We start from the raw sequence: 23,993 nt of genomic DNA, 5'->3' as shown, positions 1-23,993 counted from the left end.
TTTCCCACTGAGCAGGAAGCTCTGTGCTGGGCTCTATCCCAGGACTCTGAAATCATGACCTTTACCTTTCTGAGCCACCCAGGTGCCCCTAAATTGAACTTTTTAAACCCATTAAGACTCCAAAGTGTTTTTACTAGTAATCAAAAGAAATATAAATTAAACTTCTCTGAAACCATGAGGTCCCATTTCTTAGTAAAAAGTTACACAAACAAAAATGGTTTTTGTAGCACTAATATTAACAATTTTTAAAATGCATAAATTGAGATTTTTATTGAACAGAACTATATAGCCATTTAAAAATACGATTTTAAAGGCTAAAAACATGCAAAGATGCTTTTGTAGGGAAAAGTACTAGTGATCGAACTATTTGGACACCATGATTACAGTCTTGTAAAGGAAGGACTTTAGGGGCAGCCTGGGTGGCTCAGCGGTTTAGCGCCACCTTCAGCCCAGGGCGTGATCCTGGAGACCTGGGATCGAGTCCCATGTCGGGTTCCCAGGATGGAGCCTCCTGTCTCTGCCCCTCCCCCATGAATAAATAAATAAAATCCTTTTTTTTTTTTTAATGAAGGACTTTAGAAAAAGAAGGAAACTAGAAGGAAAAACCAAAATGTCACAATTGTACAGATCAGTAATTTTCTTTTTCTGCTTTTTGTAAAAGCTATATCTTCACTCCATTTTAAAAGTAAGCTAATAGATCTGCCAGTGATTAAGATTGAATTTTTATTTTATTATATGTGAAATCTTTTATGGTAAAATATGAATATAGTAAGTAGAAATAAATTCCTTTTTCCCACTCTTCTGATTTAGCCACACCTAACAGTTTGGATTTCTGATTTCACTTCATTTTTATGTGTTCATCCACCAAAATATATTCTTTTCTATTGTCTTTTTATGAAAAAAGGATCATGCTGTACCCTGTTGTTCTATGGCACATTTTTTTCACTGTGCTATGCCTTACCAATCTGTGTTATTACATTATTCTTTTAAGAACTAGATTTTCAGTCAGTCAAAATATTGGCATGATAACCAATCACAAATACTTATTGAGACCTTACTATCAATAATAAAAGGAAATGTAAAAAGAGCCTTTACAGAAATAAAGGTAATGTGATGCATTACTGAGGCAAGGGGAATTAAATACAGCAATCAGGAAAACCTTCTCTGAGCTGAAGAATTAGAAAGGTTACAAGAGTTAGAAGGGATGGGAGAGGGAAAGCAGGAATAATATGGGCAAGTTTACCAGATGGAAAGAACCATCCTCATTGGAGTGTAGTGAAATGGAGGAAAGAGAAGTATAAGTATTGGTGGAAGGAGACTACAGGGCTTTCTCAGCCAGGATAAGGCCATTTATTAAACATTGATAAAAATATTTCTTGATTTACAAAACAAAAATTTCTATCCCTTCTCTGTAAAAAAAAAAGAAATCCATGGCAATATAACTTTGTGCTAAGTTACCAAAAAAATATTTGATTTTATTTTTGTTGGGAAACAGATTAGAAAAATTGTTGTTACTCTCTTCACCCCCTCTCCACAAAAGCTTACCTTTTAATTTAACCAAACCATTTTAGGATGTTTGAGTAAGCCACTTATCTAATAAACTATAGTCCTACTTTTTCTGACTATAAATAATAGATTTGGATGCTCTGATTTTCTTTCATTCTAATTTAGGTTCTCTGAAAAAATTGAGCTTATACATGTAAATTAAGGTAAACATACACAGTTTTCATAATAATAGCTAACACGAGTTTACTAGTGTCAAACTCTGTTTAAAGTACTTTGAAAACAAAAGAAAAAAAAGTACTTTGAAAACATATGCTTTATATAATTCCTAGAACAACCTTCTTTGTATTCTTTTTCCTAGTTTACAAATAAGGAAACTGAAGTGAGAGGAAGTTTAATAAGAAATTCAGTCAATGTGTATATCCATATGTATATCGCTAAATTAATTAAAAAGGAATTTGCATGTCTTAATAGAATCAGTATATGAATGAAATAATAGCTAATAGTAGCAGCATTTACTTGGTATCGTATATAATAAAAGTATAATTTTTCAGGCCATAAATCTTGAAACAGTTCTTCTAAAGAAGTTCTTACCCAATATTATGAGGAAGATGTAATTTTGTAAAATAAGTCCTGTATCTTAAAAGAAAGAAAGTAATGCTGATGGTTTGGTTTGGTTTTGTTTTTGTTTCTTTTTACAGCTTAGGTAACAGTAGCTGTTTTACTAAATTACTTGTGAGCTGCGAAGTATAGGTCGGGTGTGTGTGTGTGTGTGTGTAGCTGTTTTTGCATACTCTGGTTCATTTAGAGCGCCAAACTAAATGTATTCACTTACTCCATAAATATTTGACCACTAATAAAATGCTACATGCTATGCTAAAAGCTGGAGATGGAATGAAAAGCAAAGGACAGGCATGGCCCTTGCCCTCAGAACTTAGGTTAGTAGATTAAATCATGCAGTAAATATAAAATTATATCTGTGGAGTACCAGAACAGAGATATAGTTCTGTAAGAATATATAATAGAGGGACTAGGCCTTGACAGGGGTGTCAAAAGAAGTATCACTAAGGAAAGATGATTGAACTGAAATTTAAAGAAAAAGTACCCACCACTGTGAACTGTGGGTGGGGGTGGGAGTTAGTGTGGGGACAGTATTGCAGAATAACCAATATTTGAAATACAATACCATTTTACTTTATTTTATGGAAAAAGGAATAGATTCAGAAAAGTTGGGTGACTTGTCCAGTCAGGAAAGAATTCTTGAGTCGTCTTGGTGCAAAAAAGGTAGTTTTATTAAAGCACAGGGACAGGACCTCTTGGCAGAAAGAGCTACACTGGGATTCTGAAGAGTGACTGATTATATACTCTCAAGTTGGGAGAGGGTTAGGGATTGTGTGAGTCTCTAAGGAATTAGACATTGTTCAGATTGCACTCATTCTCCTTGGCCTCCCTGCAGTATTTGACACCATTGATCACTTACTATCTCAAAACCATTACCTTTGTCTTTCAAGACATGACTCTCTTCCTCTCTCCTCATTCCTCTTACCGGTCCTTTATGTTTTTCTTTTCCCCCTAAACTGTGATTCTCATGGGAGTGAAATTACTAGAGAGCTTTTCAGAATACATACTCATACATGTAACTTGGACAACCAGCTTATAAGCATAAGCTTAGGAAAAGAAATTACTCATTCTTGTAAAAATTATCCATTTCTTTTCTACCAAATTATATTCCATCCCAAGTCCTTTAAATTTTTATTTAAAATCCACTTCTCATGAAGTTTTCCACACCAACTCAGTGTAATTACTCCTTTTTTGTGCCTTAACATTTATGTGCAAGTAATAAAATACCTTTTTAATAGACTGAGTTGGGACCAATACTTTATCTGTAAAAGCAAATTATCTAGAAAAGTTGAACTTAGTGTGTCTTAATTTTTTTAACTATTTTTTCTAAATTCAGCATACTATCCTGGAAGTCCATTTAGTTAAATGTTTATAGATTAGTTAAAAATTTAGTTAATATTCTACCATTGTTAATTTCTTAGTTTTGACAAAAATACATTGTTATGTAAGATGTTAACAATAGAGAAAGCTGGGCAACAAGTATACAAGCACTCTGTATACTTGTCATCCCAACTTTTCTGTAATTTTAGATTTATTCCAAAATAAAAACCTTTTTAAAAATACTATATTTGATTAGTTATGGTAAATAGATCATCTCACTCAGCCACTCCCTTTTATAAGTGTGACCTGGGACCCTAAATGTTTGAAAGTTCAGTATCACCAATCAAATTAATGACAGGTCTTTTGCCTTCCTACTTACGGTCATCTCTACCACCTATAACTCTTCATGATGTAGTCAGTCCCCACGAAGCCTGATAAAAGTAAGCTTCAAAAAGTGGATGCCAGTTAATGCTATTGACTGACCTGCCTTCCGAGTATTTTTCACTTAACTACTCTCACAGTTTTGTTTTGTTTTTTTTTTTTTACTCTCACAGTTTAACACAGGATCATCTCATAAAATCAAGACATTCTGAAGATGGTACATATATGTACGTTAACACTGTTTAAGAGAAAAAAAAACTTGCACAGTTACAAATTAATAGCAGATGGACTTGGGTTAAAACAAGGAACCATCTTTAAGCCCATTATAGTACTAAGACTTTTTTAAGGTAGTATGACAGTAGGTAGAGTATGTTTCTGTGGTTTGACAGAAGCAGAATATATACACTAATAGCCTTCTAAATTTATTCAGGCTTTGAGAACTTTGAAAATGGGAAAATGTTAGGCTTGTGTAGAAACCATTTATTCTGCCAAATTCAAAATAGGGGTGGTCTTCATCCTAGTGGTTAGTGGTTTTATGTTAGATTTAGAAACACTACTATAGGGGCACCTGGGTGGCTCAGTCGGTTAAGCGGCTGCCTTTGGCTCAGATCATGATCCCAAGGTCCTGAGATGGAACCCCATGTCGGGCTCCCTGGTTGGTGGGGAGCCTGCTTCTCCCTCTACCTCCGCTGCTCCACTGGCTTGTGCAAGATAGGACAGTCATTAAATATAGATAATTTTAAAGCAAGCCTTTACATTAGAGTCTGGCTGTGATCTGATAACCTTTGTTACCAATCTTTAGTTTAATCTCTAGACTTTTTTTCCCTCTTTATTACACTTTTATTATAAGAGAGTACATATAATAAATTATTCCAGTAATCCAAAATGTACAAAACCTTCTGTTTTTTTCTTACAATTCTCCCTGCATCCCACCACATATATGTACAGAATCCCCAGAGGTAAGGATTAGTACATTTGTATGGTATATTTTCAGGTATTTTTGTGCGTTTTTAAATTTTTTTAAAACACCTGAGATCATAGCATATATACTACCTTGTAGCTTTCCTTTTTTGCCCTGTTACATAGCATCAGTATATTAAGGACATGTTTTAGACGTCAGCACATACATACTACCTCATTGTTTTTTGAACACCTGCATAGTAGCATGTTAAAAGACTGTTCCAGTATTTCCAATTTCCTGCCATTAGTAATGGTGCTGCAATAAATATTCTTAACTATATGTATTTATGTACTTTTTTGTAACTTCGTAGGATATTTTCCTGAAAAAAGTTCCTAGGAATTGAATTATTGAACTACAAAGTAAGCACATAGTAAATTTTTATGAACGTTCCCAAGTAGCTCTACACAGGGATCATACCCATATATATTCTTAAATACATTTAAGAGAGTGCCCCTATCTCCAAACCCTTAATACAATGGATATTACTAGCTTTTAATCTTCCCAATGTGTTAGTTGAAAGTTGATACCTTGTTTTAGTTCACATTTATTTAATAATGAATGCAATTACACAAAAATAAACTCAAAATATATAAAAGATCTAAATTTGAGACCTGAAAACATAAAACTCCTAGAAGAAAACATGGGCAGCAGTTTCTTTGACATAGGCTGTAGAACGTTTTTCTACATGTCTCCTTAGACAAGGGAGATAAAAGCAAAATTAAACTATTGGGACTACATCAATATGAGATATCATTTTACATCTGTCAGAATGGCTAAAATCAAAAAGACAGGAAATAACAAGCATTGACAAGGGTGTGGAGAAAAGGGAACCTCTGTACACTTTGGTGGGAATGCAAATTGGTGCAGCCACTGTGCCAAACAATATGGAGGTTTCTCAAAAAATCAAAAACAGAACTACCATATGATCCAGTAATTCCATTACTGGGTATTTACTGAAAGAAAACTAAATCACTAATTCAAAAAGATACATGCACTCCTTTGTTATAGCATCATTTATAATAGCTAAGATATGGAAACAGCCCAAGTATCCATCCACAGATGAATGAATAAAGATGTGGTACATATACCATATACACAACAGAATATTACTCAGCCAGAGGAAAAAAGAATGAATGTCACCATTTGCAACAACATGAATAGACCTAGAGGGTATAATGCTAAGTGAAATAAGTCAGAGAAAGAGAGATACCATGATCTCATTCGTATGTAGAATTTAATAAACAAAACCAATGAGCAAAGAAGAAAACCAAAAATCCGACTCTTAAATACAGAGAACAAACTGGTGGTTGCCAGAAGTGAAATTAGTGTGGGGATGGTGCAATAGATAAAGGGGATTAAGAATACACCTATGGGGGCAGCTGGGTGGCTCTTGCCTTGAGCATGGAGCCTGCTTAAGATTCTCTCCCTCTCCTTCTGCCGCTCTCCCTTCCCCTTTTCCCCTCTCCTCCTCTCCTTTTTTTTCCTTCCCTCTTCTCTAAAAACAAAATAAAACAAAAAGAATACACTTATCATGGTGAGCACTGAGAAGTATATAGAATTTTTGAATCATGGTGTTGTACACCTGAAAGTAATGTAATACTGTATGTTAATTATACTTCAACCCATTTCTCCAAACCTTTACCTTAACACAATGAAGATAATACTAGCTTTTTAATCTTCCAATCTGTTAGATGAAAAGTGGTACTTTGGGCAACCCAGGTGGCTCAGCGGTTTAGTGCCGCTATTGGCTCAGGGCGTGATCCTGGAGACCCAGGATCAAGTCCCACGTCGGGCTACCTGCATGGAGCCTGCTTCTCCCTCTGCCTGTGTCTCTGCCCCCTGCCCCCTGTGTGCGTCTTTCATGAATAAATAAAAAAAATTCCCAACTTAAAAAAAAAAAAAGAAAGAAAAGTGGTACTTTGTTTTAGTTTACATTTATTTAATTATAAATGCATTTACACATCATTTCTTACATTTTCCTTTTATGTTTATATTTCTTTGGTCAGTCCATGTCCTTTGCTCATTATTCTCTTTTTTATCTTCTTCTTATTATAAGACACTTTCTAAATTGAGGAAATGAACCTTTTTAAATAAATGTGGACTTTTTTTTTCCCATTCTTTTTACCCCGTATATGGTGTTGACACTAATAGTTGTGAATGGCCTATAATGGCTTTTAGATTTAAAGACCTTTAGTATTGAACTCATCTGCCCTTTCACAACAAATTACATCTCATCTACAAATGGACCGGTTTCTATTTGTGAGCCATCTTATATAGGTAGATAACAGATATATTTTATGTAATCTTGAAACCTCATTGGATTTTCACTGTTCATTACGCACATTACCTTTGTTTCAAAGAGCTTTTAAATACTGTGTTTTTGCAGGCCTCAGATATCCAGTCAAGGACAGTAGTGCTTACCTGGTCACCTCCTTCCAGCTTCATTAATGGCGAAACAGTTGAGACTACTGTACCAGAGCTCTATAGTTACGAAATTCTGGTCTCAAGTACTGGAAAAGATGGGAAATATAAAAGTGTTTATGTGTAAGTATTTGTTTTTCCCTCCCCCCCATTCTGTAAGTCAGTGGATTATCATAAAGAGTTTAATGCAAATTTTGTTGTTTTTCCCTCTAAATGCTTTTATTTTGAATCTATATAAATTGAGAGGTGATATTGATTTCAATGTATGTAGTACAAATGCCAGTTGGTACATATCTGTCTACACTACTTTGGAGTAATTGCTTTCATTGGCCACATTCAACTTTAGTATTTTTCAGTAGGCTTCCTGTAGATGTTTCACTCTTCACGTATTCCGGAGACATAACTTGTCGTATATAGAAGCCCAGAACAGAAATAGAGAACTGTTCGATTGTGAACTCATGAAATGTGGTAATGCTCCTCTAAGGAGTTGGATTTAATTCTTTAACGTCAAGCTATTGCCCTATTGTAAAATGAATTTAGTACCAACATTATTCATTTGTATGTTGGTATGTTAATAATCATATTTTTAAGAATCTATCATAGTTCTCTTTCTTGGTTCAAGTGTCATTATACACCAAAAACCCTACAAAGAGTCAGTGGCTAAAACTGTGACATTTATGACTGACAGTTGTAAAATAATTTTTGTCCTTATTAACATAGAAGTTGCTTATTCTAATGAAAAAGTAAAGATTATTAATAATTTAAACATTGGGAAGATTGTAAAGAAAGTGGTTAGTCATTTGAATGATCATAATTTACATAGAACACTGGACACATCAGCCTTCTTGGAATCTTTAAAAAAAAAAAGCTAATATAAGGAAGAAAGGAAAGTGAAACTACTGCAGTATCTGTTATCTAGTTACATAAGGTTAAAAATATATAGAAAAATATCCTGTCTCCTCTCTATTGAGATTTCCTTGTGTTTATTCTATTCATATTTCTTAAAAGAGACAAAGCTACCTGGGGAGATAAATAGGAGATAAAGGACCATCAACATTAAGTTTCTTTTTGTGTTAATGACTAGTAAGATATGGCTGCTTGCTAAGTAGAAGCATTTATCTCCATTTGCAGCCCTGTCAGAGAGCACAAGAGGAACATTAGTCATCTTCTTTACACCAATTAAGGTCTTTCTCTGAGGATGCTACATGCATTAAAATGTACTTTCCTCAGTGGGATGTATTTTCCTTATCATATTTCCTGGTTTTGATTTGAGAAATGGGGTGGGAGGAAGAGAGGTCCATAAAGTGAGAGGAGAGAAACTTGGCTGAAGAAAATTTGGCAGAGAATAGTGGTTTTTTTAAAAAAGAAATAGAAAGTAGGCTGGGTTTTTTGGCCACATATATTAGTAATAGTTGTGTCAAATGACTATTTTAAGAAAATGTATTGTTATATTTGAAAATGTGAAAATGTAACAGTGGCCATGAGTGAAATGCTTTACTTCAGATTATTCACTTTTTTTAATGATCTGCTCATTCAACTGTAGTATTTTAAATAAGATTCCATGTTATACTCTAATAAAAGGCAGAAATAACACATTCCTTGTAAAAAAAAAATAGGTGGTTTTGCTTTTGACAGTACATAGGGTTTATTCGTTTTAATTGTGCAAAATGAATTTTTAAAAAATTGAAACTATTTTTTTTTCTTTAATAAGCTAAATGTCTTCCCTGTCTACGCTTAAAAAAAAAAAAGAAGAAGAAAAAGTCTGGTTTATGCCATTGATTTGCTTAGGATACCTTTTGTTTTTTGTTTTTATCTTATTTATTTAGTGATTCATCACTTATATACAACACCCAGTGCTGATCATAATAAGTGCCCTCTTTAATACCTGTCACCCATTTAGCCCATACCCCCATCTACCCCCATCAACCCTCATTTTGTTCTCTGTCCTTAAGAGTCTCTTATGGTTTGCTTCCCTCTCTTTTTTTTTCCTTCCCATGTGTTCATTTGTTTTGTTTCTTAAATTCTACATATGAGCGAAATCATATGGTATTTGTCTTTCTCTGACTGACTTATTTCACTTAGCATAATATACTCTAGCTCCATCCACATTGTTGCAAGTGGCAAGATTTTATTCTTTTTGATGGCTGTGTATGTGTGTGTGTGTGTGTGTGTGTGTGTGTACATACAGCACATCTTCTTTATCCATTCATCAGTTAATGGATATTTGGACTGTTTCCATAATTTGGCTATTGTTGATAATGGTGTTGTAAACATCAGAGTGCATGTACCCGCTTCAGATCTGTATTTTTGTACCCTTTGAGTAAATAGCGGTGTGATTGATGGATCATAGAGTAGTTTTATTTTTAGCTTTTTGAGGAACCTCCATACTGTTTTCCAGAGTGGCTGCATCAGTTTGCATTCCCATCAGCAGTGTGAGAGGGTTCCCCTTTCTCTGCATCCTCGCCAACATCTTTTGTTCCTTGTGTTGTTAATTTTAGCCATTCTGACAGGTGTGAGGTGGTACCTCATTGTGGTTTTAATTTTTCTGTTCCCTGATTATGAGTGATGTTGAGCATCTTTTCATGTGTCTCTTAGCCATCTGGATGTCTTTAGAAAAATGCCTACTCACATCTTTACCTATTTTTTAACTGGATTATTTGCTTTTGGAATGTTGAGTTTGATAAGTTCTTTATAGATTTTGGATACTAACCCTTTATCAGATAATGTATTTGCAAATATCTTTTCCCATTCCATAGGCTGCCTTTTCATCTTATTGACTGTTTCCTTCACTGTGCAGAAGCTTTTTATCTTGATGAAGTCCCAGTAATTCATGTTTGCTTTTGTTTCCCTTGCCTTCAGCAACGTTTCTAGTAAGAAATTGCTATGGCTTAGGTCAAAGAGGTTGCTGCCTGTGTTCCTCTCTAGGATTTTGATGGTTTCCTATCTGACATTTAGGTCTTTCATCCATTTTGAATTCAATTTTGTGTATAGTATAAAATGTGGTTTAGTTTCATTCTTACACATGTGGCTATCGAGTTTTCCCAACACCACTGAGATTTTTCCCATTGAATATTCTTTCCTGCTTGTCCAAGATTAGTTGAGCATATAGTTGTGAGTCTATTTCTGGGTTTTCTCCTCTATTCCATAGATCTGCGTGTCTGTTGATTTTTCTGCCAGTACCATACTGTCTCAATGACTACAGCTTTGTAGTAGAGCTTGAAGTCCAGATTCCTGGTGCCTCCAGCTTTGATTTTCTTTTTCAACATTCCTTTGGCTATTTGTGGTTCCATACAAATTTTAGGGTTGGTTGTTCTAGCTCTGTGAAAGATGCTGGAGTTATTTTGATAGGAATTACATTAAATGTGTAGATTGTTTTAGGTAGTATAGACATTTTAACAATGTTTGTTCCTCAATCTATGAACATGGAATTGTTTTGCCATTTCTTTGTGTCCTCTTCAATTTCTTTCATAAGTGTTCTATATTTGTCAGAGTATAGGTCTTTTACCTCTTTGGTTAGGTTTATTCCTAGGTGTCTTACGGGTTTTGGTGCAGTTGTAAATGGGATGAATTCCTTGATTTCTTTTTCTGCTGCTTCATTATTGGTGAATAGAAATGCAATAGATTTCTCTATTTTGGTTTTATATCCTGTAACTTCATTGGATTCATATTCATTTGTTCAATGGAGTGTTTGGGATTCCTACAGAGTATCACGTTGTATGCAAATAGTGAAAGTTGGACTTCTTCCTTGCCAATTTAGATGCCTTTTATTTCTTTCTGTTGGTTGACTTCCAATACTGTGTTAAATAGTACTGGTGAGCATGGACATCCTTGTGTTGTTCCTGACTAGAGGAAAAGCTCTGTTTTTCCCCATTGAGGTTGATATCAGCTATGGGTCTTTTGTATTTGGCCTTTATGATGTTGACGTATGTTCCATGTATACCTACTTTGTTGAGAATTTTTATCAAGAATGGATCTTGCATTTTGTCAGATGCTTTTTCTGCCTCTGTTAAGATAATCGTGTGGTTCTTCTCCTTTCTTTTATTAATGTGGTGTGTCACATTGATTGGTCTGTGAATGTTGAACCCCCCCTGCAGCCCTAGGAATAAATCCCACTTGATTGCTGTTGGATTTGATTTGATAGTATCTTGTTGAGAATTTTTATATCCATGTTCATCAGGAATACTGGCCTATAATTCTTTTTAGTGGGGTCTTTGGTTTTGGAATCAGGTAATACAGGCACCATAGAATGAGTTTGGAAGTTTTCCTTCCATTTCTGTTTTATGGTACAGTTTGTGAGAAGAATAGGTATCAGCTCTTCTTTAAATGTCTGATAGAGAGGATCCCTGGGTGGCTTAGTGGTTTAGTGCCTGCCTTTGGCCCAGGGTGTGATCCTGGAGACCCAGGATCGAGTCCCGCATCGGGCTTCCTGCATGGAGCCTGCTTCTCCCTCTGCCTGTGTCTCTGCCTCTCTCTGTGTGTGTCTCTCATGAATGAATGAATGAATGAGTAAATAAATAAATAAATAAATAAATAAATAAATAAATAAATAAATAAATGTCTGATAGGATCCCCTCGTAGCCATCTGGCCCTGGGCTTTTGTTTGTTGGGAGAGTTTTGATTACAGATTCAGTTTCCTTGATGGTTCTGGCTCTGTTCAAATTTTCTGTTTCTTTCTCTTTCAGTTTTGGTAGTTTGTATGTTCCTAGGAATTTGTCCCTTTCTTCAGTTGCTCAGTTTGATGGCATAGAATTTTTCATAATCTCTTATAATTGTTTGTATTTCTGTGTTATTGGTTGTGATCTATTTCATTTGTGATTTTTTTTGAGGTCCTTTCTCTCTTCTTTTTGATAAAGCTGGCCTCGTGATTTATCTATTTCATTAATTATTTCAAAGAACCAGCTCTTGTTTCACTAATCTGTTCTACTGGGTTTTTTTGTTTCTATATAATTTACTTCTGCTCTAATTTTCATTATTTTCCTTCTTCTGTCAGCTTTAGGCTTTATTTGTTCTTCCTTTTCTAGCTCTTTTAGGTATAAGGTTAGGTTGTGTATCTGAGACTTTCCTTGCTTTTTTTTTTTTTTAAAGATTTTATTTATTTATTTATTCATGAGAGACACAGAGAGAGAGAGGCAGAGACACAGGCAGAGCTAGAAGCAGGCTCCATGCAGGGAGCCTGATGCGGGAATCAATCCCGGGACTCCAGAATCAGGCCCTGGGCCGAAGGCAGGTACTCAACCGCTGAGGCACCCAGGGATCCCCTTTCCTTGCTTTTTGGGATAGGCCTGTATTTCAAGGACCTCTTAGTTCCACTTAGGACCGCCTTCGCTGCATCCTAAAGGTTTTGGACTGTCTTGTTTTCATTTTCATTTCATTTCATTATATTTTTTTTTCTTTAATTTCCTGGTTAACCCATTCACTCTTTGATAGAATGTTCTTTAACCTCCATGTGTTCATCATGGTCTTACCAAATTTTTTCTTGTGATTGACTTCAAGTTTCATAGCATTGTGGTCTAAAAATACACACAGTATGATCCCAATCTTTTTGCACTGGTTTGAGGCCTAATTTGTGACCTAATATGTGATCGTTTCTGGAGACTGTTCCATGTGTGCTTGAATGTGTATTCTGCTGTTGTAGGATGAAATACTCTGAATATCAATCTGTTAAGTCCATCTGGTCCAGTGTGTCATTCAAAACCATTGTTTCCTTGTTAATCTTCTGCTTAGATATTCTGTCCATGGCTATAAGTGGAGTGTTAAAGTACCCTACTGTTGTATTATCAATGGATTTCTTTAAGTGTTACTGATTTATATAATTGGGTGCTCTCAAGTTGAGGGCATAAATAATTACAATGTTAGATCTTCTTCATGGACAGACTCCCTTAATTGTGATATAATCCCCTTCTTCATCTCTTATTACAGTCTTTGGTTTAAAATCTAGTTTGTCTGAGGGGAGTTGGGTGGGGCAATGGGGTAACTGGGTGATGGGCACTAAGGGCACTGGATAGGATTACCACTGGGTGTTATTCTATATGTTGGTAAATTGAATTTAAATTTTAAAAAATAAAATAAAATCTAGTTTGTCTGACATAAGTAGGGCTACTTCAACTTTCTTTTGATGTCCATTAGCATGATAGATGGCTCTCTATCCCCTCACTTTCAATCTGCAGATATCTTTAGGTCTAAAGTGAATGTCTTATAGGCAGCACATAAATAGGTCTTTTTTATCCTTTCTGATACCTTTTGTCTTTTGATTGGAGCATTTAGTCTGTTTACATTCAGAGTGATTATTGATAGGAATTTAGTGCCATTGTGTTACCTGTAAAGTTGGTGTTTACAGTGATATATTCTCTGTTCCTTCCTAGTCTTTGTTGCTTTTGGTCTTTTTTTTTTTTTTTTCCTCATTCAAAGAGTTCCCTTTAATATCTCTTGCAAGGCTGGTTTAGTGGACACAAACTCCTTTAGTTTGGGAAACTGTTTATCTCTCCTTCTATTGTGAATGAGAGCCTTGCTGGATAAAGTATTCTTGGCTACATATTTTTCCCATTCAGCATGTTGAATATATCTTGCCATTCTGTTCTGGCTTGCCAAGTTGCTGTGGACAGGTCTGCTGCAAACCTGATCTGTCTTCCCTTGTAGGTAAAGGACTTTTTCTGGTTTCAGGATTCTTTCCTTTTCTGTGATTTTTTGTGAATTTAACTGCGGTAAATCTTAGTGATGACTGGGTTTTGTTGAATTTAATGGGAGTTCTCTGCGCTTCTTGGATTTCAATGTCTGTTTCCTTCCCTAGACTAAGGAAGTTTTCACCTATAATTTGCTCATATAAAACCTTCTGCTCCTTTTGCCTCTCACTACTTCTTCTGGGACTCCTGTGATCAACTGTTAGTATGCTTTAAGGAGTCACTGAGTACCTTAACTCTAAGTTCGTGATCTTCTATGTTTCTTTTCCTCTTCTTTTCAGCATCATTATTTTCCATAAATTTATCTTCTGTATCTATAGCCTCTGCTTCGTCTATCCTCAGTATCATTGCATCCAGTTGGTTTTGTATCTTGGTTATTGCATTTTTAATCTTAGCTTGACTAGCTTTTAGTTCTTTTATCTCCACAGTTAGGGATTCTCTAGTATCTTCTATGCTTTTCTCAAGCCCCGCTAGTATCCTTACAATTGTTACTTTAAATTCTTGTTCCAGCATCTTACTTATATCCATATTGATTAAGTCCCTGTCCATTACTTCTTCCTGTTCTTTCTTTTGGGGTGAATTCCTCCATCTTGCCATTTTGTCTAGGTCACCATTTTTTTGTGTGACTGTTGGAAAAGCCTGTTATATTCCTGCTCCTGACAGCAATGGCTATATTAAGAAAAGGTCCTGGACTGTCTTGGGCCTGGTAATTCAGGAGGTGTTTCAGAGTATGTGCTCTGCTGTTTTGTTTTAGCTGCTTCTCTCAGGTCAGTCCTCTGCAGGGTTTCTCCTTGCCTGCAATGGGGGATGTTTAGACCTTGTCCACTATATAGCAGGTTTGAACTATGTGTGTTTTGGTCTGCTTGTTAAAAGAAGCTGGATCCCACCGCCCACCACCACCCCAAAAGAAATGAGATTCTATTTCCCTAGAGCTAAAGCTTTACAATTCTTATGATCAGTAGGCTTGGTGTGTGTGAGGTTGTGTGCTGGTGTTCTGAGGGATGGGCCTGCTACCCAGATTCTCAGGCCGACTTGCCCTTGTGGAGATGCACTTGCGGGGGGGCGAGGGGGGTGTGCCTGGTGTAAGCAGCTCTGACCTCCACTGGGGGGGTGCTGTGTTGTTCACTGACGTTGGTCAGTGCTGATACATGGGGGAAATGGTGTCACCCCACTCTCCTCCCTGGACTGAGGAGTTCGCAGCCACCACTCTTAAGGAAACCCTCACAGAAGAGCAAACAGCCGCTCCTCTTGCCCCCAGCTTCTGTCAGACTCCTGCCTCACCCTGTCTCTGCCAACTGGTGCAGTGTTTTATCTCAGGCATGGAGCTAGCTTTCAAAACTCCCAGTTTTATGGACTCACACTAATCTGGGGGAGGGTCTTGTTGCACTATGGCTGCTGTAGATTTGTCCCAGAAAAGCAGTCACACAGTTGCACAGTAGTTCAGAGTTAATGGTAAAGTGCAGCAAAAACTGACAACATGGTTTGCTGCCCTCAGCCAATCAGTACCTGTTCCCATGCTAGTGAACAGAGCTACACATCAGTGCCACCAGTCCTTTTGTCCCCTAAGAGACCATGCCACCATTCCCAAATGCACTGCAAGAAGGGGAACTGTTTCTCCTCATATGACCCAGGGGATCCTCAGACCACAGTGTGCTGCCTGCTTCTGGGTCTCTGCCCTCCTTCCCTACCAGAGCACTGCTGAGCCTGCCGGGCACACCCCCAGCAGTGGTACAGACTTGGAAAACAAGACTCTGAGCTCCACTGGTTATGAAAATTTGCCGTGGTTAGCCTCTTTCCCTTTCTCAGTTGTTGGTTTGGGGGAAGATTTTTTCTTGTCTGGTCCCCTGCTCTTCTCTCCCCCCAAATCCACCCTCTCCACAGCTCCTGCCTACCACGAGGTGGCCATTTTTTCTACCTATAGATGTGCAGCTTTGTTCTCTCAGTTCTCAGATCAATTTCTTGGGTGTTTAGAATGATTTGATATTTATCTAGCTATATTGGAGGGACGAGGCAAGCTGAGAGCCCCCCTGCTCCTCCACTATCTTAACAGCTCTCTCCATCCCAGTGTGTGGACACCTTTTTGTTTTAAAGTGGTATGTAGACACATGACTTAAGTTTGCCACATATCCTTATTACACAAATTCTATATTGGTGGAATCTGAATATGGTTATAATTGATAAGGTAGCAGTATAATTTCATAAACTGCCACAAACTGAAGTGTACATAATATAAGTCCTCTAGAAATGCTTGTGTATCAGACAGTGAAATGTTTCTTTTTTTCCCCCAGAGGAGAAGAAACAAGTGTCACTTTAAATGATCTCAAACCAGCTACAGATTACCATGCAAAGTAAGGAATTCCTACATGTTGGTTTAATATGATAGAGCATAGGTATTTTTTAATAATTTAATTAAAAGCCTAGAATATACTTTATTAATTTTGGATTAAAAACATGGAATTTATGGACTTTGGTTTTCTTTTGGTACATTTGTCAACACAATCCCCCCAAAAAAAACTCAAAAACATTTCACTGAAGTGTTATGTTGAAAGGTTAATCATCCTGTTTGTAGGACCTTGGGATTGGAATGAATATACAGATAGTAAGTGTAATATATCTGCATATCTAATTTAGCACATGGAAAACTTTTGAAATTTTTACAAAACAGAAGCATAAATAGTAGTTGGTTTGTACTAATATATTTTTACTACATCATGTTCCAGAAAGAGTTTGAGATACTAAAACTTTTAAAATTTCACACCATTTAGGGGCCCTGGCTCGCTCAGTCAGTGCATACAACTCTTGATCTTGAGGTTGTGAGTTGAAGCCCCACATTGGGTGTAGAGATTACTTAAAATAAAACCTTTAAAAAAATTCATATTTAACTGAGGCAACTTAGATACTTTTTTTTTTTCTGTGTAGTTCTATTATAATTTACCAACATTTTACAAACTAAAGTCTCCCCAGCTGGGTTTCATTAATCTGTTACTTGGCTAATCACCTCCATTTTTAAAAAGAGCATTTGTGGTTGGGATTATTCCTATTAAACTATTAAATTAAGTCTTCATGAGGATCCCTGGGTGGCTCAGTTGTTTAGCACCTGCCTTCGGCCCAGGGCGTGATCCTAGGGTCCCAGGATCGAGTCCCACATTGGACTCTCTGCATGGAGCCTGCTTCTCCCTCTGCCTCTGTCTCTGCCCCTCTCTCTGTCTCTCTCCTTGTCTCTCTCTCTCTCATTAATAAATAAAATCTTAAAAAAAAAACTATTAAATTAAGTCTTCGTTTATACTTTCTGTGGATGAACCCAAAGTATTATACAACTTAGCATTTTTCAAATGGTGGACTGCAACCCTTATCAAACCAAGGAATTTTGTGGGTTACATTTAGCATTTTTTAGTTAAATAAACAAATGGCATAGAAAGTATATTACCCTTATAGATATTGTTTCCAGATACTTTTCTTTCTTGTGTGTGTGTATGAGCAAGTAGATACGACACAGATAGTTGTCACAACTTAAAATGTGGTACAGTCAAAATAAAAAGGATGAAAGCCACTAGTCTATCCTATATTTCTTTTTTTAAGAACCATCCTTCTAATGTGCATAATTTTCTTTTTTTTTTCTTTTAAAGACTTTATTTTTAAGTAATCTCTACACCCACTGTGGGGCTTGAACTCACAACCTAAAGATCAAGAGTCACATACTCTACCAACTGAGCTAGCCAGGTGCCCCACCCTTGTTTTCTTGATAGAACATTAGAGGGCACGTTACTAATTTCAAGTACTGAAAGGTTGTTGGCATTGAAGGCAGAATACAATGATTCTGCTAATTAAAACTGTGTATTATCACCAGAGTCCAGGCTGAGTACAATTCTGTGAAGGGAACTCCTTCAGAAGCTGAAAGCTTTACCACCTTAAGCTGTGAACCTGACATACCTAATCCACCCAGGATAGCCAATCGCACCAAAAATTCACTCACTTTGCAATGGAAGGTAAGGATATTCTTCAGAGTATTTTCTAACTGGACATTTACTCCCTCCTCTCCCCCGCTAATATTAAATTTCAGTCATTTGTACTTGGAGACAAAAAAGAACTTTAAGCTAACTTGTTCTTCTTTACATATATTAAATGGGCACTTGTTATATCTTGAATTAATATTCGTAGTCATTTTCTTACTTTATGTAAATATAGCAGAAAAGACTGATATATAATTAGCAGTCCTTATTATACTGGATGTGGGATGACATTGAGAGTCTTAGCAATGCTTCTCAAGTTCATTACAATGCCTATATCCTGAATTTTATCATAAAACAAGAGTTCATAATAACTAGACTCATAGTCTTAAAAATACAATATGACATCTTAAAAGAATATTCCATTAAATACTCTGTTTTAATAGAATAACATATATGCTAATGTATAAATCTTTGTGTCTAGTTACACAAGAATATATAATAAAGTGGACTGACACCACAGATAGAATTGGTAATTCAAATAGTACAGACCGCACTGTCATTGGAGACATGATTTACTAAAATGATACATGAGTCTTGGTAAATTTCTGAACAAATTAAGTACGGTCTTTCTCAAATTGCAGAGTAGTTTCCTTTTGGAAAAATCCATTAACTTAAAACTATAGAAGGGGCGCCTGGGTGGCTCAGTCGGTTGTGTCTACATTCGGCTCAGGTCGCGATCTCAGGGTCCTGGGATCCAGCCCTGCATCGGATCAGGCTCCCTACTCTGCCAGGAGTCTGCTTCTCCCTCTGCCCCCCCTCCCTCTTTCTGTCATAAATAAATGAATAAAACATTCTTAAAAAATACCTTATAAAATGAAATTAGGTTCTAGGCTCTGATAATGATAAACAGATATTTCACCTACATGGATGTCCAGGAGGACATTCAAAAATCCTAGAGAAAGAGAACAGTGTCTCTCACTATATAGAATTATTAGCATCCTTCATACTCACCTGTAAAAGTTAACCTTTATTCCCTTGCCATATTTGTGATGGTCAGAAATATCCCCAACAAAATCTCTAAACATGCACTACAAGGGAATACCACCCCTGTTAGCAATTGTTGATATGCAGTAAGAAAATAACTACTAGTCTGGATTTAATTATCTACTCTCACCCAAGAGCAAAACTCAGAGCTAGCTTTCTCTATGAAAGCGTTTGATAATATGAAACTTACTACTTATTTGGGGCTTATTAGTCCCTAGTTCTTCTAAGGATGTTAGATGCTTTATGCAGTTAAAAAGTACTATTAGCACACGTAAATCAGACAAGTATGTACATACATACATTTTTGTATGTGATAAGTATGACTAATTTTATTTCATGTCACTTAAGAGCAATTTGGTGGGGCCAATAGAGTCACAGCCTAGTACCCTTAATGTAGGTTGAGATCTCAGTAGAGCAGTGCTCTTTATTCTGAAGATAAATTAAAACTGAGTTTTGAAATTTGACTTTAGCAATATTGCAACAAGTCTGTGTAAGATATAAATAGTGCTGCCTCTTAGTTGCCTACACAGGTCACCCATGCTCTTCCTAGAAATGATCCTATATACACATGGTATTAGCATGATTGAGGAAAGAGATAATCATTTTTACTGTTACTGGGAATAGTATATACTTCAGAGTGGTTGGGAGGATTATCAGATAATACCTGTATAGCCCATAGCACAATGCCTGGAATGTAATAAGCATAATAGCTGCTGTTGCTATTTGATGTTAAAATTGAAGAAAACTGGCTTAGTGTACTTGAGTGACTTAAATATCAATTATGATAATAGTACTACAAAGTTGATATGAGGATTAAATGAGGTAGGTAAAACACTTTATACATAATAGTTTCCCCTCTAACTTGGAGAAATGGTCACAAATTATTGGTGTCACCATAACCATGTTTCTTCCAGGGACTTGAGGAGAATCCATTTCCTTGATTTGAAAAGCCTCACAAAATAAAGTAGAAAAATTAGGCAAAATAAATGTACAATCTTAGCAACTAGATTAGAGCAATCTGGAGGCATTAATTATGGGGAAATATATTTTATACCACACACTTCTTCCTGAGATTTGCAGTCTTCTCTACCTTGGGAGGCTCTTCCTTTTGCTGTATAAGACTTGAATTTCCCAAGGTTTCTTTTTCTGTCCTATCCATACTGTAGTCACTTTTAACTGCCACTCCTGTAACTTACATAGCAAATTTTGGTCGTGCCTACCAGTGAAAAATTACAATTTTTAAAAATTTTAAAGCACAAGATGTGTTAATGTTCAACAAACAATTTGGGCCTCCATGTTATAAAGGATTGTTTATTAAAGACTTGACCATCCTTGATTGCTCTTAACATGGTTGCCAATATTCTATAAAAACTAGATAGAATCCAGAGAATTACAGGAATTTTTGAGAGCATGATATCAGAAGTTAAGATTATTTAATTTTGATAAAAAGGAGTTTTAGAGTCCATTGTCTTCAAATGGATGAAGTTACTATAAAGAGAGTAGTGATCCATTTTACTGCATCTAAAGTAAGGGACTTATGGCACCTGGGTGCTCAGTGGTTGAGCTTCCACCTTCAGATCAAGACATGATCCCAGGGTCCTGAGATCGAGTCCCACATTGAGCTCCCCACAGGGAGCCTGCTTCTCCCTTTGCCTGTGTCTGTGTCTCTCATGAATAAATAAATAAATAATTTTTAAATTAAAGTTAAAAAAGCAAGTGAATGACTTAAAGAGGAAACAAATTGAAATGGTAGAAAATTCAAGTAGAAATAAACTTGAAATTCCTGAGTTCTAGAGTGATTAAATACTAGAATAAAATGCTAAGGGAGGGCATCCTGGGTGGCTCAGCGGTTTAGCTCCACCTTCAGCCCAGGGCCTGAGCCTGGAGACCTGAGATCAAGTCCTACGTCCATCTCCCTGCGTGGAGCCTGCTTCTCCCCCTGCCTGTGTCTCTGCCTCTCTCTCTCTCTCTTTCTCTCTTTCTCTCATGAATAAATAAATAAAATCTTTTAAAAAACAATTTTTTTTAAATGCTAAGGGAGACTGAAACTTTCACCACTGCAGATTTAACAAATCAGTGAATGAGCAATCTCAGGTAATGGGCACATTGTGTCTAGAAGCAAAGATCTGGACAATGTGACCTCTTGGAGTTCTTCTAAGCACCCTGGTTCTTTCATTCTCTGGTTTATCATACAGTATTACTTTTAGATTGTAAGGTGAATTTCAGTGAAAATGACAGGATCAATCCTAGGAACTTAAAGCAACTAAAACCATCTGACAAAAGGCAAAGTGGTTTTTTAATGGATTTTATAAAAGTTAAGATTGTTCTTGCTACAAGAGATTGTTCAGTGTTCAGAAAACCTTGAATTAGCTTCTTGCTTTGTTTTCTCTCCTTGCATTTAAAAGGATTGTGGCATTATACAGTACATACATATCTGTATTCTCTGTGCAGTTTTTCCAGAGTTAGTTCACAGAGAGTATCTGTAATACAATAGATTGCTCAGATTAGATCATCACAGTATCTTTTACAAAAGTACTAATTTGCACTTTTTTTTTTTTTTTTTTTTGTATTTCTTTTAGGCACCTAGTGACAATGGTTCTAAAATCCAAAGCTTTATTTTAGAATGGGATGAGGTAAGTAAATTGAATATTTTAAATTAGGGGAAAATTATATGTATATTGTCAAGCAGAAATAATTTGTTTTAATAGTATTTTCCTCTTTAAAAACATTGTGAATGATTTGGTGGAAAATATTACTGGCTGGACCTCCCTCTGTTTTGTTTTGTTTTTTTTGTTTTTGACTTGAACCCCTCAAAGCTCTCATTTGGGTAATAACCTTGATAAAGGAATTTTTTTCACATCAGCCTTAAAGGCAAGTGTATTTGTTTACTATGGCTACTCGTTTTTTAACAAATTGTCACAAACCTGATTGTTTAAAACAACACACACTTATTCTATAATTCTGGAAGCCAGAAATCAATTATGTCTCTCTGAGCCAAAATCAAAGTGTCACCATAGTCGTGCTTCCTCCAGAGACTCTAGAGGAGAATCCATTCTCCTGACTTTTCCAGCTTCTGGAGGTTCTCCTCATTACTGGGTCATTACCATGAACTCATGGCTGCATCAGATAGCCTTTTCTATCTCTGCTGCCATTATCACATGGCCTTTTTCCTCTTCTGTCTTCACATCCTTTTCCCTCTAAGAAGGATACGTGTAATTCCATTTAAGGTCCACCTAGATAATAATCCAGGATAATCTCTCCCTCTCAAGAGCTTTAAAAAAAGCAAGTGATGTTTTAATAACATCTGTACAGTCTCTGAATAGAGTAACATTCACAGGTTCCAGGGTTTAGGACTTGGATATCTTTGAGGGCCTTTCTTCAGTGTACCACAGCAAGCATACTGAGTTTTATTATTTTAGTACTCTATTTTTCCATCATTTATGTTTCTTGCCCTGCTGTTTATATCCAGCTAAGAGGAGTAGCCAGAAGGAGTAAGAAGAAATTCCATTGATAATTTGGGAATTCAGCAGTATGTAGGCATACCCTGGAGATATTGTAGGTTCGGTTCCAGCCGACCACAATAAAGCAAAGTACTTCAGTAAAGCAAGTCAAATGAATATTTTGGTTTCCCACTGTATATAAAAGTTATATATCACACTATATTTGTAGTCTATTAAAGGTTCAATGGCAGTATGTCTTAAAAAAAAATGTACATACCTTAAAAATACTTTGTTGCTGGGACGCCTGGGTGGCTCAGTGGTTGAGTGTCTGCCTTCGGTTCAGGGCGTGATCCTGGGATTCTGGGATCAAGTCCTGCATCGAGCTCACCACAGGGAACCTGCTTCTCCCTCTGCCTGTGTGTCTCTGCCTTTCTCTGTGTCTCTCATGAATAAATAAATAGAATCTTAAAAAAAATAAAAATACTTTATGCTAAAAAAATGCCAACCATCATCTGAGCTTTCAGTGAATCATAATCTTTTTGCTGGTGGAGTCTTGCCTTGATGTTGATGGCTGCAGGCTGGTCAGGGTAGTGCTTCATGAAGGTTGGGATGACTCGAAATTTCTTTAGAAAAATAAGACAGTGAAGTTTGCTGCATCAGTTGGTTCTTCCTTTCATGAACCATTTCTCTGTAACATGCAATGCTGTTTAATAATATTTACCAACACTAAAACTTCTTTCCCAACTGGAGTCAATCCCCTCAGACCCCGCTGCTGCCTTATCAACTAAGTTTATGTAGAATTCTAAATCCTTTGTTATCATTTCAAAAGTCTTCACAGCATCTTCACCAGGAGTAGATTCCATCTCAAGAAACCATTTTCTTTGCTCCTCCATAAGAAGCAGCTCTTACCTGCTGAAGTTTTATCATGAGGTTGTAGCAATTCAGTCTCACATCTTCAGGCTCCACTTCTAATTCACTTTTCTATTTCCACCACATCTGCTGTTACTTCCTTTACTGAAGTCTTGGGACCCTCAAAGTCATCCATGAGGGTTGGAATCAACTTCTGCTAAACTCCTAAGTGTCAATATTTGGCCTCTTCCTTGAATCACATAACAAATAAAATAATAATGAAAAGGTTTGAAAGACTACAAGAACTGTCAAAATGTGACAGTCACAAAGTCAGCAAATGCTATTGGAAAAATGGTACCAGTAGACCTGATTGATGCAGGGTTTGGCCACAGACCAAACTTTGTAAAAAAAACAAAAAACAAAAAACAACCACTATCTGCAGGGACACCTGGGTGGCTCAGTGGTTGAGCATCTTCCTTTGGTTCAGGCTGTGATCCCGGGGTTCTGGGATTGAGTCCTGCCTCAGGCTCCCCACGGAGAGCCTGCTTCTCCCTCTGCCTGTGTCTCTGCCTCTTTCTGTGTTGCTCGTCAATAAATAAATAAATTCTTAAAAAAAAAAAAATACTATGTAAAGCACAATAAAGTGAAGTGCAATAAAACAAGGTATGCCTATATTAAAGAAAAATGAGGGACAAAACAAGTAGGTTTTATTCCAGAAGTTTTAAGAGAATTTAGAATTGGGAAATCCACTATCCATTATCATAGTAATTTAGAAGAAAAAACATACATTGATAAATTATAAAAAGATGCTTGATGAAATTCAGCA

General features: G+C 36.4%; 1 protein-coding gene across 3 annotated transcripts in view; it reads left to right on the top strand.

The window, feature by feature from the left end:
• The window catches only part of FNDC3A (fibronectin type III domain containing 3A), a 171,255-nt gene that overhangs the window by 115,485 nt on the left and 31,777 nt on the right, over positions 1-23,993 (top strand). For all 3 annotated transcript variants that reach the window (XM_072760551.1, XM_072760552.1, XM_026017195.2), the window contains 4 exons: positions 7,173-7,330; positions 16,173-16,232; positions 17,732-17,870; positions 21,458-21,511. In XM_072760551.1, coding sequence (XP_072616652.1) covers positions 7,173-7,330; positions 16,173-16,232; positions 17,732-17,870; positions 21,458-21,511 — 411 coding nt within the window. The remainder of the gene's footprint in view (positions 1-7,172; positions 7,331-16,172; positions 16,233-17,731; positions 17,871-21,457; positions 21,512-23,993) is intronic.

This window comes from Vulpes vulpes, chromosome 6 (genome assembly GCF_048418805.1).
Source record: "Vulpes vulpes isolate BD-2025 chromosome 6, VulVul3, whole genome shotgun sequence".
Taxonomy (NCBI): Eukaryota; Metazoa; Chordata; class Mammalia; order Carnivora; family Canidae; genus Vulpes; species Vulpes vulpes.
The sequence above is the reverse complement of the archived record's forward strand: the minus strand, read 5'-3'. Positions and strand labels throughout refer to the sequence as shown.